The sequence below is a fragment of the Bombina bombina genome, chromosome 1 (genome assembly GCF_027579735.1).
Source record: "Bombina bombina isolate aBomBom1 chromosome 1, aBomBom1.pri, whole genome shotgun sequence".
Lineage (NCBI taxonomy): Eukaryota > Metazoa > Chordata > Amphibia > Anura > Bombinatoridae > Bombina > Bombina bombina.
The window spans coordinates 943,099,976-943,116,853 of NC_069499.1; the positions used below are offsets into that span (position 1 = coordinate 943,099,976).

The 16,878-nt window shown below is 35.8% G+C and overlaps 1 protein-coding gene across 3 annotated transcripts in view; it reads left to right on the plus strand.

Annotated features, from left to right (window-relative positions):
* The window catches only part of CASS4 (Cas scaffold protein family member 4), a 288,808-nt gene that overhangs the window by 233,301 nt on the left and 38,629 nt on the right, over positions 1-16,878 (plus strand). The window contains exon 1 of one of the 3 annotated variants that reach the window (XM_053703205.1): positions 8,229-8,280. The exons of 1 other annotated variant lie outside the window; for it this stretch is intronic. Coding sequence is in view for 1 of the 2 variants with exons in the window: in XM_053703045.1 (XP_053559020.1) it covers positions 9,510-9,521 (12 nt within the window). In the remaining variant the exon portion in view is untranslated. Of the gene's footprint in view, positions 1-8,228; positions 8,281-9,374; positions 9,522-16,878 lie in introns of those variants that run through there. One more of the 3 variants, XM_053703045.1, reaches the window with a different exon arrangement.

Here is a 16,878-nt window from a genome sequence, read left to right on the forward strand (position 1 = left end):
GCTAAACTTCTTTATTACCTTTTACAAACTAAAATATTCTGGAATTTCCCATTATTTGACCTTCAGCAATACACTACTGAGCAGCCGTCTGCAGAGCTGCAAGGGTTAAGTCTTTCCTCCCACTGTTTTTCACTAATCCTCTCTAAGCCTCCTCTGGTAGGTTTATACAATCATTTCCCTTTGTATTATACCAGTGCAGCATCTAGCAGAATTTGTTTATTGAGTACAATTTAAAGCCCCAGACGGTCAGTGGCTGGAGAATAAGATACACAAACTGATTCTTAGGGTAATGAGACCAAGCTTCCTACATTATTGTTTTTATTTTGGGGGCTACACATTTGTGTCACATGGCATCACATGATCATTAGTGTAACCACTGCAGTTAAACTTTTTAGAAGTTTTTCATCTTCACTTGAATAAATATACAGAATTTGTGTTATATTTTTACACTATTTTCATTACTAACACACCAACAAACTGTGTCATAATATAAAATAAAGTTTCTGTTTCAAAAATACTTTAAAGGGACGTGAAAGTGAAAATGACATTTTCATGGATTATATGGAGCATGCAATTTTAGGACACTTTAAATTCTCTTGGTGTCCTTTGTTGAAAATCCTAAGTAGGCCCAGGAAAAGCAATGCACTTTGGGGAGCTAGCTAGTAAATGGTGGATATGCACATATGCCTCTTGTTATTGGCTCACCAGATGTGTTCATCCAGTTACCAGTAGTGCATCACTGCTTAGTTATGTGCAAGCAATAGTGCAATAATAAAATGCTGTAACAAATTAGAGCAGTTTTGCTTTACAATTTTATATCCCTTTAATGTTGCTTGTTGAAAAGCATACCTGGGTATGCTCAAGCACATGCATATGTCTTGAGCACTTTATTGCAACCATGGTATACATCAGGGTTGGTCAACTGGTGGCCCGAGGGCTACATGCGCCCCTTGGCACTAGTGTCTGTGGCCCTTCAGGAAAAGCAGTAACAACATACCCCATCTATTTTGAGGCCCTAGGAAAAAGTGTAACTAAAAAATGTGCTTTGGGGTGACCACAACTCAGAAGAGCGCTCTGGACGGATGAACAGCAGACAGAAAAGTACCCTTAAATAAATCTATTATATAATTATATCCTTTTAAATTGTTTAATGGTTAATAGCCACAAATTTATATGCAGCCCTTAAAGGGACACTGAACCCCAATTTTTTTCTTTCGTGATTCAGATAGAGCATGACATTTTAAGCAACTTTCTAATTTACTCCTATTATCAAATTTTCTTCATTCTCTTGGTATCTTTATTTGAAATGCAAGAATATAAGTTTAGATGCCGGCCCATTTTTGGTGAACTACCTAGGTTGTTCTTGTTTATTGGTGGATGAATTCATCCACCACTAAAAAGCGCCGTCCAGAGTACTAAACCAAAAAAAAAAGCTTGATGCCTTCTTTTTCAAATAAAGATAGCAAGAGAACAAAGAAAAAATGATAATAAATTAGAAAGTTGCTTAAAATGTCATGCTCTATATGAATCACGAAAGAAAAATTTGGGTTCAGTGTCCCTTTAAGACTTCAAACATATTGATCTGCAGCTCCTGTGTGCCAGGAATTTTGCCATCACTGGTATACATCGCTAAAAACTGTGCTGCCATAGAATGATGAAGATAGTTACATACTCTGGGACATACCAATGTTTGCCCTTTAACATAGGATTCCAAGGGCTTGATTTATCAAGCTACGGCGGACAGGAGCGTACATACCTGCGTCTGTCTGCCGCAGCTCGCCTAAGGCGGACTGAATTTTGCTGGCGGAATTTAGCATTGCACAAGAACATTATTTTGCACTCTTGTGAAACGCCGCCCCCTGCCCGCGCACAGCCAATCACGAGACCGGGGAGATTGAAACTCTCCACCTAAGAGGTGGAGAAGAGGTAGAGAAGCAGCGGTCTGATGAACCTGCAGTTGTAGGGGGGGGGGCGAAGCCTTTGATAAATCGACCCACAAGAGTGCAAAGTCAATTTTATAATAAAAGTAAATCAGAGCTCCCCAAACTACTGTCCAAGGGCCACATCTGACCTCCCAAAGTTTTATTTTTGTGTGGCCCTCAGATATCATTCATTTGTTATTTAAAACAAAGTTCCATATTTCAGGTATTAAGCATTATATATTTACCGCATTTTGTATATTAATAAGTACATCACCTAAATGTTTGATAATAAATTGATTACAACAGAAGAGAGAACCACAAGCAAATGGTTATTTGATAAATACAAATGTAGAAGGTATTTGTGAATGACTGTTCTGTTTTTAATTCTAGTTGTGTTATAGAAATAAATGTGTGCGTTTGAGATGGGTGGGGAAAGGAGGGAATTATATTTTTTACACAATCTGACTGAGTAAGATTGAGTCACTATGATAAAAATAAAGAGCACTAAGGGGATTTCTCTCTCTCTCTCTTATTTATTTAAAACAGAAGATCACTGGATAGGATTTGTTCATTTATATTCACCAGTAAAGATCAGAAAATATTTTTTTCTATATACAATATCAATAAGTACATTTTTTCTAAGACAGGAGTAAAGAATACTAATATATATGTCTATTTTTTTCTTTAGATTTTATCTTTAGAAAAATCTAATGTGACTAATAGCCATTAGTGATTGGTCCTCCACATAATAATGTTTGGACACCTATGCTTTAAATGGAGGTGACTTTACTGCAAATATTTGTTCATTTTTTGTTTAAATGTTCAAACAATATCTTAAAATACATTATACTCAAATGTAATTCTTTATAAGGGGACACACAAGAAAAGAAAAAAGATGACTTTCTTTCCTGTCTTAAAGGGACATGACACCCACATTTTTTCTTTCATGGTTTAGAAAGAGAATGCATTTTTAAACATCTTTCTAATTTACTTCTATTATCTAATTTGTGTTATCCTCTTGATATTCTTTGCTGAAAAGCATATCTAGATATGCTCAGTAGCTGCCAATTGGTTGCTGCACATAGAAGCCTCATGTGATTGGCTCACCCATGTGCATTGCTTTTTCTTCAAATAAGGATATCTAAAAAATGAAGCAAAATAAATAATAGAAGTAAATTGTAATGTTGTTTAAATTTGTATGTTCTATCTGAATCATGAAAGAAAGATTTTGGGTTTAGTGGCCCTTTAAACATAAAGCAGACTAGTAACTCATTCACTCTGGACTAGTAAGTTTTCTCCCCTGACTACAAACTGCACTTCCAATAATTTGTGGTACATTGGAGCTACATCTTGTATTATTTTAAACTTATTATTTATTTGGACAATGTCTGTCCAGCTCTCCTCTCTTCCCACACATTTGAAAAGACAAGATCATTGCTATATTTTGTACTTGAGACATTTGTTTTAGTAATCATCAGATGAGGTCATAAGTAAAGGCCTGCAGTATCCATCTTTATTAATCCTTGTCACTGCCTGTGTCTCCAATAGGTGAAAATAAATGGCATGTCTTCTATTTTTAGATCATTCTAATACTCACATTGTGTGTCACTGTGCAACTAAAAGGACCAGTCAACACATTAGATTTGCATAATCAACAAATGCAAGATAACAAGACAATGCAATAGCACTTAGTCTGAACTTCAAATGAGTAGTAGATTTTTTTATAACAAATTTCAAAGTTATGTATATTTCCACTCCCCTTGTACCATGTGATAGCAATCAGCCAATCACAAATGCATATACGTTTAGTCTGTGAATTCTTGCACATGCTCAGTAGGATCTGGTGACTCAAAAATTGTAAATATAAAAGACTGTGCACATTTTTTTTAATGGAAGTAAATTGGAAAGTTGTTTAAAATTACATGCTGTATCTGAATCATGAAAATTCTCATAAGATACTGTGCTAAGAAATGCTGCAGAAAAGCCACACACAGGTGAAGACTATACTTGTGAATATCCTGCAGTGTACATTGCATAGTGTGTATCTGCATGCAAAGGGAAAGCAGCTAATATTATATTTTACCATATTTATTCTACATTGTGATGCTATTGATTCGTTTAAAAGTTAAAAACATTTAAATCGACATTCTAATACTAAAATGACATGCTCTAATTCTCTAGAAAATCAACAGAGAGGATTGTTTTGTTGGCTGTCACTGTAAGATATTTAAAGAATCACAATAAATATATATTTTTTTTCTATTATATTAGTTACTTTTAGGCAATGCTACATTAGAGAGACAATTAGGGTTTTTAGAAACAGAGGCTACTAAAATGAAAATAATAATACAGGTAAAATTCTGCTTGGGAACTGCAAGTATTGCAGCTGTTTAGCAGGACGTGGCTGGTGGCTGGCAGCTATATGCGACTGCTGCTCCTGGCTGACCCACATGATTGCTGCTCTTGAATGTGACTTTACCTATGTGTTTAACTCATGTAAATGTTGGAAACAGAAACATTACATGAGCATATCATTTTTGTATAACAATGTAATTCTTTTTTCTGTGCATTTTATATACCTATACATTTCTGCCCTAAATATTCTTAATATCAGACATAACGTTAATTATTTTACACTACAAGGCTAGTTCATGGTTTTCTGTCTCTTTTCAGTCTCTGACCTCTCAATTTTTTCTTTGACTAGTGCACTTTTCAGCTAAAACAGATTTTAAAAAAATCTTTTTTTTTTCTTCTTTTTTCTCTCTCTATTTTATGCTATTACTTTTCAGTCATATACTGTTTTCTGCAAAAAGCTGTACTGCTCTTAAAAAATGAGTGTGCAGACTGCTTGCATGTTCAGTTAGTATGTACCTAGAGCAGAGCTTTTCAAACTTTTCATGTTGGTGACACACTTTTTAGACCTACATCATTTCGCGACACAGTAATTAAATCAGTTGTACTAGCAAAAAGGAGGTTAAACTAACTTGTTTTAAGAGATACAGACACATACATAAATTATATAATAATGAAATTTACAAGTAACAGTAAGTATGTGCAAGAATTAAAAAAAAGTTTAATAACACCAATAGCTACTTACTATTTTAATGGGATGTATGAGGTTGATGGGATGAACACAATTTCTGAATATTTGGTGGAATATTAGATAAAGACACTCACATTTCATCATCAAGCAGTTTTAAGTTTCCACTTCCTATCCATATATCAAGAGCAGGAGCAGCAATGCACTACTGGGAGCTAGCTGCAAAAAAACAAAACACTTTGACACTTGACTTCAGCTCAGCATTTAAGCTGCCGCCCTCAGAGCTTGGTGAGTCCGATTGACTACTGCCCGCGCTGCAAACACATTGCTGTCCCGCTCAATGACTACACGTGCAGTCACGAGCCAATTAAGGAGACTACACATGCAGTCAGGAGCCAATGTGCCGCCAAAGCCGCCAATAGGAATAGTTTCAGTTCCCACTGAGCTGCGCCAATTGGTTAAGATGATCTGTGACCCACAAGGTATCAATCACGTGTCATGTGATATGCGTAGCAGGCAGACGGAAAGTCAGAAACCCAAAAAATAAATACATTTAAATAAAATTGTGCTGAAGCAGGGACACACCAACACACTCCTGCCGACACACTAGTGTGTCCCGACACACAGTTTGGAAAGCACTGACCTAGAGGGATTAAGGAATGGAAACTAATAACACACATTCCCTATGCAACATAATTATTATTTAATGAGATACAAAAAGTGCCATACTTTGTAGAAAAAGTAAATAGGCCAGAAGGAAACAGTATTTATATATATATATATATATATATATATATATATATATATATATATATATATATATATCAGAAAAGAGAGAACAAAAGCTAGAATAACTTCCATGCCTGTTCATTTAAATTGCAACTCAGGGTGCGCGATCTTTTAGCACACGTTGATGCCTTTCCACAGAGAAAAAATATCCTGTAGCATATCAGTCTGATCCTGCCCAATATATATATATATATATATATATATATATATATATATATATATATATATATATATATATATATATATATATATATATATATATATATATACACACACATTTATATATATATATATATATATATATATATATATATGTTCTATCTGGTGTGTTGAAACACGGCACAGTATGCCGATTGGAGTTTTCTGCTTGTCCTGATGAAGGCTTCCTTGTAAGCCGAAACGTCGACCTATGACTTATATATGTTGTTGCTATGAAAAATAAATGATATTCTAACTGCTGTCATGCAATTTTCACAAATCCTGAGAGTGCCCTCCCTTTCTGAGTTCTTATATATACAGGGAGTGCAGAATTATTAGGCAAGTTGTATTTTTGAGGATTAATTTTATTATTGAACAACAACCATGTTCTCAATGAACCCAAAAAACTCATTAATATCAAAGCTGAATAGTTTTGGAAGTAGTTTTTAGTTATAGCTATTTTAGGGGGATATCTGTGTGTGCAGGTGACTATTACTTTGCATAATTATTAGGCAACTTAACAAAAAACAAATATATACCCATTTCAATTATTTATTTTTACCAGTGAAACCAATATAACATCTCAACATTCACAAATATACATTTCTGACATTCAAAAACAAAACAAAAACAAATCAGTGACCAATATAGCCACCTTTCTTTGCAAGGACACTCAAAAGCCTGCCATCCATGGATTCTGTCAGTGTTTTGATCTGTTCACCATCAACATTGCGTGCAGCAGCAACCACAGCCTCCCAGACACTGCTCAGAGAGGTGTACTGTTTTCCCTCCTTGTAAATCTCACATTTGATGATGGACCACAGGTTCTCAATGGGGTTCAGATCAGGTGAACAATGAGGCCATGTCATTAGATTTTCTTCTTTTATACCCTTTCTTGCCAGCCACGTTGTGGAGTACTTGGACGCGTGTGATGGAGCATTGTCCTGCATGAAAATCATGTTTTTCTTGAAGGATGCAGACTTCTTCCTGTACCACTGCTTGAAGAAGGTGTCTTCCAGAAACTGGCAGTAGGACTGGGAGTTGAGCTTGACTCCATCCTCAACCCGAAAAGGCCCCACAAGCTCATCTTTGATGATACCAGCCCAAACCAGTACTCCACCTCCACCTTGCTGGCGTCTGAGTCGGACTGGAGCTCTCTGCCCTTTACCAATCCAGCCACGGGCCCATCTATCTGGCCCATCAAGACTCACTCTCATTTCATCAGTCCATAAAACCTTAGAAAAATCAGTCTTGAGATATTTCTTGGCCCAGTTTGACGTTTCAGCTTGTGTGTCTTGTTCAGTGGTGGTCGTCTTTCAGCCTTTCTTACCTTGGCCATGTCTCTGAGTATTGCACACCTTGTGCTTTTGGGCACTCCAGTGATGTTGCAGCTCTGAAATATGGCCAAACTGGTGGCAAGTGGCATCTTGGCAGCTGCACGCTTGACTTTTCTCAGTTCATGGGCAGTTATTTTGCGCCTTGGTTTTTCCACACGCTTCTTGCGACCCTGTTGACTATTTTGAATGAAACGTTTGATTGTTCGATGATCACGCTTCAGAAGCTTTGCAATTTTAAGAGTGCTGCATCCCTCTGCAAGATATCTCACTATTTTTTACTTTCTGAGCCTGTCAAGTCCTTCTTTTGACCCATTTTGCCAAAGGAAAGGAAGTTGCCTAATAATTATGAACACCTGATATAGGGTGTTGATGTCATTAGACCACACCCCTTCTTATTACAGAGATGTACATCACCTAATATGCTTAATTGGTAGTAGGCTTTCGAGCCTATACAGCTTGGAGTAAGACAACATGCATAAAGAGGATGATGTGGTCAAAATACTCATTTGCCTAATAATTCTGCACTCCCTGTATGTATATATATATATATATATATATATATATATATATATATATATATATATATATATATATATATATATATATATATATATATATATATATATACACACATATATATATATATATATATATATATATATATATATATACACACACATACACATATATATATATATATTTATATTTATTTTATTTTTTTAACTAGCATCCTTCAATGGTAGCTTCTGATCATTGCTTTCTGTGTTGTGGTGATATGGTTTGTTTACATCTGGGGTGGGTGCCAACCTTTACATTTTTTTATTTACTCTGAGTGTCAGGGAACAAATGTCAGAGATTGTTTTAATATCAAGTTCTCTATAAACAAGCATTAATAGAGCAAGTCACATATAACATTTGCCAACAAGCATATACATAGTGAAGACAACACAGCCATTTGCAGAGGAGAGAAGTTGTGTGTTTTGAATCCGGAGAGGTAAGAAGAGTAATGAGTTAGCAGCCAAATAAAAAACACTCAGTTGACTCAGGTTGGACAAAGAAACAGATTTTGATAGCAGATAAGAACCAAATGTGTTGTCATTGAGTGTAGGATTTTAGGATTCCCCAGACATTCTTGAATTCCCTTGCAGCCTTTTGTTCTTACCACTTCTAATGAAAGTCTGTTCCAGGAATCAACCACCCTTTCTGTAATGCTGTGCTCTCAGAAATTATTCTTGATCCTTATTGTCACTAGTCATTACTATAAATAACATATTTTTTCCTAGGTGAATTTGATTGTTTATTTATTTACTTTTAAACATGTACCTGGAAGTGGTTTGTCTTGAACACTCTGTACATTCTTCTTTTTCTGTTTGCTAATATATATATATATATATATATATATATATATATATATATATATATATATATATATATATATATATATATATATATATATATATATATATATATATATATATATATATACATATCTTTACATAGCCATTGGTCATGAGATTATCAAATGAGTCGTTTGTTGTTATTGCACAATACTCTTAATATAATAAGCTATGGTTTATTTATACTTAAATCAGAAGAAAATGTATAGTATAAATGACAGAAATGTTGTTTGATTAATCATTTAAGATATGTTTACCAAATAATGTAATAATGGTTTTTAGTTCAGAATATATTGTTGTGTTTCTCTCTAAATAGAATTTAGAATCCTGTAATCTCATAACTGTTTTTCCTATAAATCAGCTGTTAAGATATCACTACTACCTTGTTTATTGTTGTATTTTTTTCCACAAAAGAATGTATACTTTCATGTAATTTTCCATGTAGCATTTCAGATACTACTGTGCATATTAGTTGTTAAGTACAAAAAAAAAGATTACTGTATTTTATAGGTACATATTGGCATTTCCTTTTATTAGTAATATAATAGGTGTATACCACCACTATTAAGACAGATTCAGCCCCCATCTTTGCATTTAAATGCACTGAGCCAATCAGACTAAGAGGGTGGGCTTGCCCTGAATTCCATTCCATTCATCTGCAAGTAATTCTCATACAAGAGAGTTGAACAGCCGTAAGCTGGACATTCTTGGAAATTTCCTGGATACACTTTCACAGAATCACCCCTGCAAACTTTACAGATCTTATATGCAGTTGGATATCTCATATACTCATTGGATGGATTATTAATGCCTGGGGCACTAAAAGATGAAGGTTTCTGTAAGTAATGCACCTATAGCTACAAACAATACTTTTGCTTTAAAATTCATTTTTAATTTAAGAACTGTAACTATGTGGGGTTTTTTTTTTACACAAATTAGATGGATAGCCAGACAAATTAATAAAATGACTGTAATAACTTATTTACATTTGTTTTTTTTAATTTATATTTACTTAACAAAATATGGATTCACTGATACAAATTAAAGGTCCATTTTATAGCTACGGAATTTGGCGGCGCTATACAAATAAATGATAATAATAATAGAGAAACTGGAATTTGAACATATTTAGGTAGTTGCTATATTAAGGTATTTTAAACATGAAGAAGTTAACAATGTTTATTACAGCACAAAACCCACATGTTAGATGTCAGAGGTCCTGAAGTTCATGTATGATAATGTATTTATTTTTCATTTTTTGTTAGGATTGAAATATTAATTTATTGAGTTCTGGAAAATTCTAGTTTGATAAGTGGGCTAAGTTATTAGTTTGTTCTAATGGTATGAATAATATGATATCACAGATGTTTTGGAATGAGTAGTACTCATTAGTCATATAAGCAAAGATCATTGATGACATTCCGTTGCTTGGACATATGAGCCTAGGCTGTGTGATTTAGATAGAGGGAGAACTATTCCCTGCTCCGCATTTAAAGACCCCCAGCTGTCACATTTAAATGTACAAGGGCCCACGTGAGTTGATGTCACTCTTTCTTAGCCCAACCAGGTGAAAAGGGAAGTGGCCACAGCTGGAAGCTATTACTGATAATTAGTTAAAAAAATACTCCCATTTTCCCAGGATTCTGAGGATGTGAACTGCAATATCTGTTACTCTGTGTGACCTGATATTGAGGGATCATTTCTCCAGAGAGGGTGATTAAAACTTTTTGTACATGACTCATTTACTCTGCCTTATGCACAGGACAACAAAGGTGCCCCATGATTCATGTCCTTGCTACCTGGGGTGCTGAGATAGAATGACTCAGCCTGAGGCCACACACAAAGTATGAAGCTTCGGCTCGGTGACATTTATCACTTTGAAGTGGAGAGGAATATTGAAGTATATGGAAGATAAAAAAGTGTCTGTGCCACCGAGTTTGAACTTTTCCAAACCTCTTTAAAGTTAACCTCAAACTCTTTTTTGGTCATCTGATCAGTTTCCAGTCTCATTGTGACATCCCCGACTAATTTTATAAACTGCTGAACTAAGAGGAATACAATTGTAATACATAGATCATTTTACTTATTTTAAGATTAGAGTTAACCTTAAAGGGACACTCAAGTCAAAATTAAACTCTCACGATTCAGATAGAGCATGCAATTTGAAACAACTTTCCAATTTACTTCCGTTAACCAAATGTGCACAATCTTTTTATATTTACATTTTTGAGTCACCAGCTCCTACTGAGCATGTGCCAGAATTCTAAGACTATATGTTAATGCATTTGTGATTGGCTGATGGCTGTCACATGATACAGGAGGAGTGTAAATATACATAACTTTGACATTTGTCTGAAAAAATCTACTACTCATTTAAAGTTCAGACTAAATGCTATTGCACTATCTTATCATGCATTTGTATTTACTGATCCTATATAGTAGTCATATGCTCCATATTTAATATTTGTTATACATGTTGCCCTATGTACAATCTACAGTTCTAGTTTTATGTTATGCCCCAAATGAGGGACTGGGTGCTGTGACACTCAGACTATACAAACATACTGGTTTGTCACAAAGAAATGCTCTTATACATTAGTGTGTTTTAATTGCACTATTGCTTACCTATACCTAGGGTTCCCACCTCAGCCATGTTTTCCTGGACACTTATGAGTTACACATGCTGCAGGGTGTGCAGGGAGGAACATGTATTGTGTTTCTGGACAGCACTATTCATATTCCTCCCTGCACACCCTGCAGCATGTGTAACTTATAAGTGTTCTGTATTTTAAGGGACGGGTGGCAACCCTACCTATACCTATTATTATTGTGATCCACAAAGGGTTTAACCCTTTAATGACAAAAATGTACCCTGTAAGTCACATTTCCTTAAGGGGTTTTTGACCCAGTAATAATGCAGGTCTCGCTTAAAGTGGCAAGATGTGCTATGACAACATGCCTCTCTCCTGGAGGCATCGGCTATAGCGTAGTCGCGCTGCTGCAGGAGAGAGCCCTTCTATTTTATCCCTCCAAGGATAACATGGCGGCTGTTGTTAAGGGGTTAAACACTTTAAAGGCACAACAATTGGAATAACAATCTACTACTTATCCAGGGCTGAATGCTGCATTTGAGCTAATCATGGGAGGCATGTGTGTGTGACCGCCAATCACAGCTCTTGACCAGTAATGGATTGCTATTTCAGAGTTGAGTTAAACTACTATGGGCTGCATTTATCATCCACGGGTGGACAGGGGCGTACATATTTGCCCATGTCCGTCCAACCTCTCCTCTGGTGGGCAGCAATCTGCTGCCCGCATTTACCATTGCACATGAGTGCTCCTTTGCGCTTGCGTACAACTACACCCCCTGCCCGCGCATAGCCAATGACATGCGAGCAGGAGTTGTCAATCTCCCCGGTCGGTCAAGACTGGGGAGATTGAAATTCTCTATCTAAGAGGTCTGATGACTGCTGCTTGATAAATACTGACTGCAGGTTTTCTTGTGCGAACCTGCAGTGAAAGTGGAGAAAAAAGGCTTGCTAAATCTAGCCCTATGTGTTTAACTCCTTTGTAGTTCACAATAATTTCAAACCAATGCAAAGGGAGTATCTGAGGAAAGCAACTCTGGGAAATTTGTATCCATGTTCTTTCCTTAGTTTACAATAATATCTATGTTCATATTATGTTAATCTTAAAGGGGCATGGAATAAATAAATGAATATTTCTTGCAAATATAAAATAATGCATACATATCTTTTGCATAATTTAAATGCAAACTTAACTATTGCACAACTCAAAGCCAACCCTCCCCAAGTTTTTTTTTTCTTTCATTTTTTGGACATTACATTTTTTTTAATTTTATATATAGCTACTGTATATCAGCAATAAAGTACAAGATACATGTTCTTCATTTCTGCCACCAATCAAAAGCAGACAACTTTATAGCACACAACAGGGCCAATCAAACAGCCCTCCAGAGGTAAAGTACAAAAAACAGACAGCATGAATGAATAAGCAGAATAATAAATAATGATAATTGCATTGTTTTTAATATACTTCATTATAATTCATATAATTTATATTAAGCAAATTAGAGGCTAGCCTGCCCAAGTTGTTCAGTTTTGAAAACGTGTTTCTAAGAATAGGAAAAGGCTGTTCATTGCCTAAGTGTTGAGAGAAGCATTACTGCGCATGTCTCATTCCTTCTAATGCACCTCCCATACACTGAAAAAGCAACAGGCTCTTAAATCATTTTATTATCTCACTATTGAGTGCATATAACTGTGTTTAATCCATGCACAGAGTCAAAGTCAGCTTCAGAGCTACTGGGAGCTAGCTGAACACATATATTGAGGTAATGACAAGAGACATACATGCATATCCACCAATCACCAGCAGCTCCCAGTAATGCATTGCACCTCCTGAACCTATGCTTTCCAACAAAATATCCCAAGAAAACAAAGTACAGGCAGTCCCCGGGTTACAGACATCCGACTTAAGTACAACTCATACTTACAAACAGAGAAAATAGAGTTTTATTGCCAATCCTTCTTTACAGGATAAACCAAAATACTCAAAATCCAATTGTCACAAGGACAGAAAGTGATGTGACATTTTCTGAACACGGGCACAGATAGCAAAACAAACTTTTCCCTATGCTTTCCAAAACTAAAAAAATGTTTGGCTAGAGTTTCACCTAAATAAACTGCCTGTTTCAACTTACATACAAATTCAACTTAAAGGGACAGTATACACTCATTTTCATATAACTGCATATAATAGACACTACTATAAAGAATAAGATGCACAGATACTGATATAAAAATCCTGTATAAAACAGTTTAAAAACTTACTAAGAAGCTATCAGTTTAGCTCTGTTGAAAAGGTAGCTGGAAAGCCCACTGCAAGTGGGAAATAAGACCCCCCCCCCCCCCCTTCTTTTGCATATGAAAAGACCCTTTACACAAACAGGAGCAAGCTGGAGAAGGTAGCTGACAGTATTCACATAAAACTTTGGGGCTTGGTTAGGAGTCTGAAAATCAGAGCAATGTTATTTAAAAATAAGCAAAACTATACATTGCTTAAAAAAAACAACTTTATGGGCTTTATAAATAGATCATCTACAAAACATTTATGCAAAGAAAAAATGAGTGTATAATGCCCCTTTAAGAACCTATCTTGTTCGTAACCTGGGGACTACCTGTACATGTAAATTGAAGTCTGAATAATTAAAGTTTAATGTGAATTACTTTATGAACAAATGGTAACAATATAAATTATTAGACAACTGTTTCACCCTCATAGTTTAGCTTAGTGCCTTTTCTTTTATAGATCTTTTTCTTCCCATTAAAATATGCTTTGCTAGCTTAGACACTGTTGTATACGTTCAATAAAAAACATCTCTGTTATATTCTGTGACATATGTAACATCTAATGTTGTATATAATTTGACGTGAATGTCAAAGTTTTGCCCACCCTCACTTCTCTACAAGTTGCTTGGTGAGCCCGGCTAGCATCTCTTTGTGAGCTTGGGAAAGTCACCCTTTTCACCCCTCAGGCGCCATAAATTAGGCTGTATAGTATAAAGTGGGGAGGGCTTGTTGCTGCAGATGTTTAGTTCTATTTATGTAGCACTGACAATGCAGGCAACTCTTGACAAGATTACAATAGGGTAAAATATAGCAGCGCAACAAACACCGATGCAACCAACAAGAAAGGAAAATCCCTGAACGAAGGAGCTTATAAACGAGCAGAATTACAGAAGAACCTGTCCCATGGAAATTGCAATATAATGCTACAATAGGAGACCTTGCACCAGAAGCTTGCAGTCTGTAGGCATTAAAGGAGAAGTAAACGTCTCTTGCTTTTGAGTAGAATTGTGTTTTGTCACACACTCCCTAGAAAGGCCAAAAAGTAAAATCTGTAATCTAGGTTTTTAAAAAGATGATTTGATTTGCAGGTTCTGGTTATTTGCTTTTTGGCCTTCTAAGGAGCGTGAGACGAGCACAAATTTTATAAGAAAGCAAGAGGTGTTTATGTTCTTTTAATGGGACATGGAATTTAAGATGAAACTTTCATGATTTAAACAGACCACACAATTAAAAAAAAAATAAAAAAAAATATGCTTCTTGCATAACTTAATTCTTTCTGTTGGAATCCTTTATTAGAATTTAGCACCTTTTCATGGGAGCACACCATTACCAAAGTAAATTTAGGAACTTACACACTTTGAGCAACAATATATTAATAGTGCTCAAACACGTGCACACTCCTAAATATACTTCAGTATGCTCTTATGAAAAGGAGCTATGTGTCAACAAAGGATTACAAGAGAAAGTAAATTTAATTTATAGAAGTAAAATAGATTAAAAAAAAAAAATATTGAATCATAAAGCTTTTTTTTTAATTGATTTATACTTTAAGGGATATACTAAAAAAGTTGAAAACACTGCTGCCATAGAATGCTAAAAACACGTGCGCGCTCCTGAGCTCTTTTCAGCCTACCTAGGTTTGATCTTCAACAAAGGAAACCAAAAGAACAGAGTAAATTTGACAATAGATGTAAATTGTGAACATTTAATTTTAAACTCAACTGTCCCTTTAATTTATTTTAGAAACTTCTGTCTCTAAAACACAAATTATCTCTAATGTAGCATTGCATTAACTATCTAATATAATAGAAAAATATATAATTATTGTAATAACATGAATATATTTATCAGCCAATAAAACAATACATTATATTCATGATTAGATACTAAATACTTTGCAATACCAATCTGAGCTAATAAGATAATACAGCTCTTCTCTAACAAATTGTGAATTTGCAGTACCCTTATCTGTGCTATTGTTTGCAGGGTAATTGTGACAGTTTTCTGTGCAGAATATAGTATATGGCTAATCTTCTTGATTTATGTCACCTCTGAGTTGTTGATAGTGACAAAGCAACTGTTAAAAGTTTGGTCACTTGATACTTATTATTTTTGTAGGCATTTGTGCTGTCAGTGTGAGTGCATTAAGTGACCTGATGTGGCTAACACTGGTCTGGACCAGTTTACTGATAGCAGGGGGTGGGTTCTGTCCTTTCAATGGCAATGTGATCTGTTCAGCTAAGCAAACAAAATGTATGTCAACAAGATCGTAAAATCCCTCACTAAATATGAGATGTGGATCTTGTAGCAGTTGAATGGGACACATAAATCCAATAATACAATGCTCTGATTTGTTAGAGCATTTTCTTATTACAGTAATGTCACTTGGTTTCATAATTATACACATACATTAGACACACTGCTGAGCTGATCCTGAGCAGGATATTGCCATTGAATTGCTGATATGTGCATATATGCTACTCCGATTGGCTCACTGGTCATATACCGTTCAAGGGTGGCAATGCATTGTGGCTCCAGAGCTGGATTTTCACTGTTTTAACCCAACTGTAATGGCTAAACAAATCATTACCAAGGGAAATAAGTGTGTTAATAAAATGCTTTCATGAGTTGTGATAGACCCGTTATGCAATAATCCCCACAATTCATTTAAGACATGTTTGAAAATATTGGGGAGATTTAATTTGCCTTTTTCTGAATCAACACTAATAATTTTTCCCCCAAGCTGTTGGTTATTGGCAGACTAATAAGGGCTAGATTTATTAAGCCCCTACGGCAGCAAGTTCACTCAAGAACTTGCTCACCGGGATTTATCAAGCAGCGGTCACCAGACTGCTGCTTCCCTAACATCTACGCCACCTCTATTGTGGCAAAATTCAATCTCCTCGGTCGAGTCCGACCGAGGAGATTGACAGCTCCTGCCCGCGCGTGATTGGCTGTGCGCGGGCAGGGGGCGGGATTGCACGCGAGCGCAAAATTGCGCTCATGTGCAATGTTAATTACCTGCGGGTAATTTCGCTCTGCCACAGGCGAGCTGAGGCGTACAGGGGCGCGTATACGCGCCCCTGTACGCCTCAGCGTTGATAAATCTAGCCCTAAGTGACTACAGCTTCTGAATTGCTCACTGACGATTTCCTGTTTGTGTACTGCACTTCTTGCAGCTCTAGAGTGGTTAACCAATTGTAATGTTTAAACAAATAGGGCCATATTGCGAGTGAAGCACTACTTATCGCTTTCGCTCTTGCGCTAATTGTGCTAGAAGTATGTTTTATTGTGCGTGTTGGGTTGTGCTCATATTACAATAAT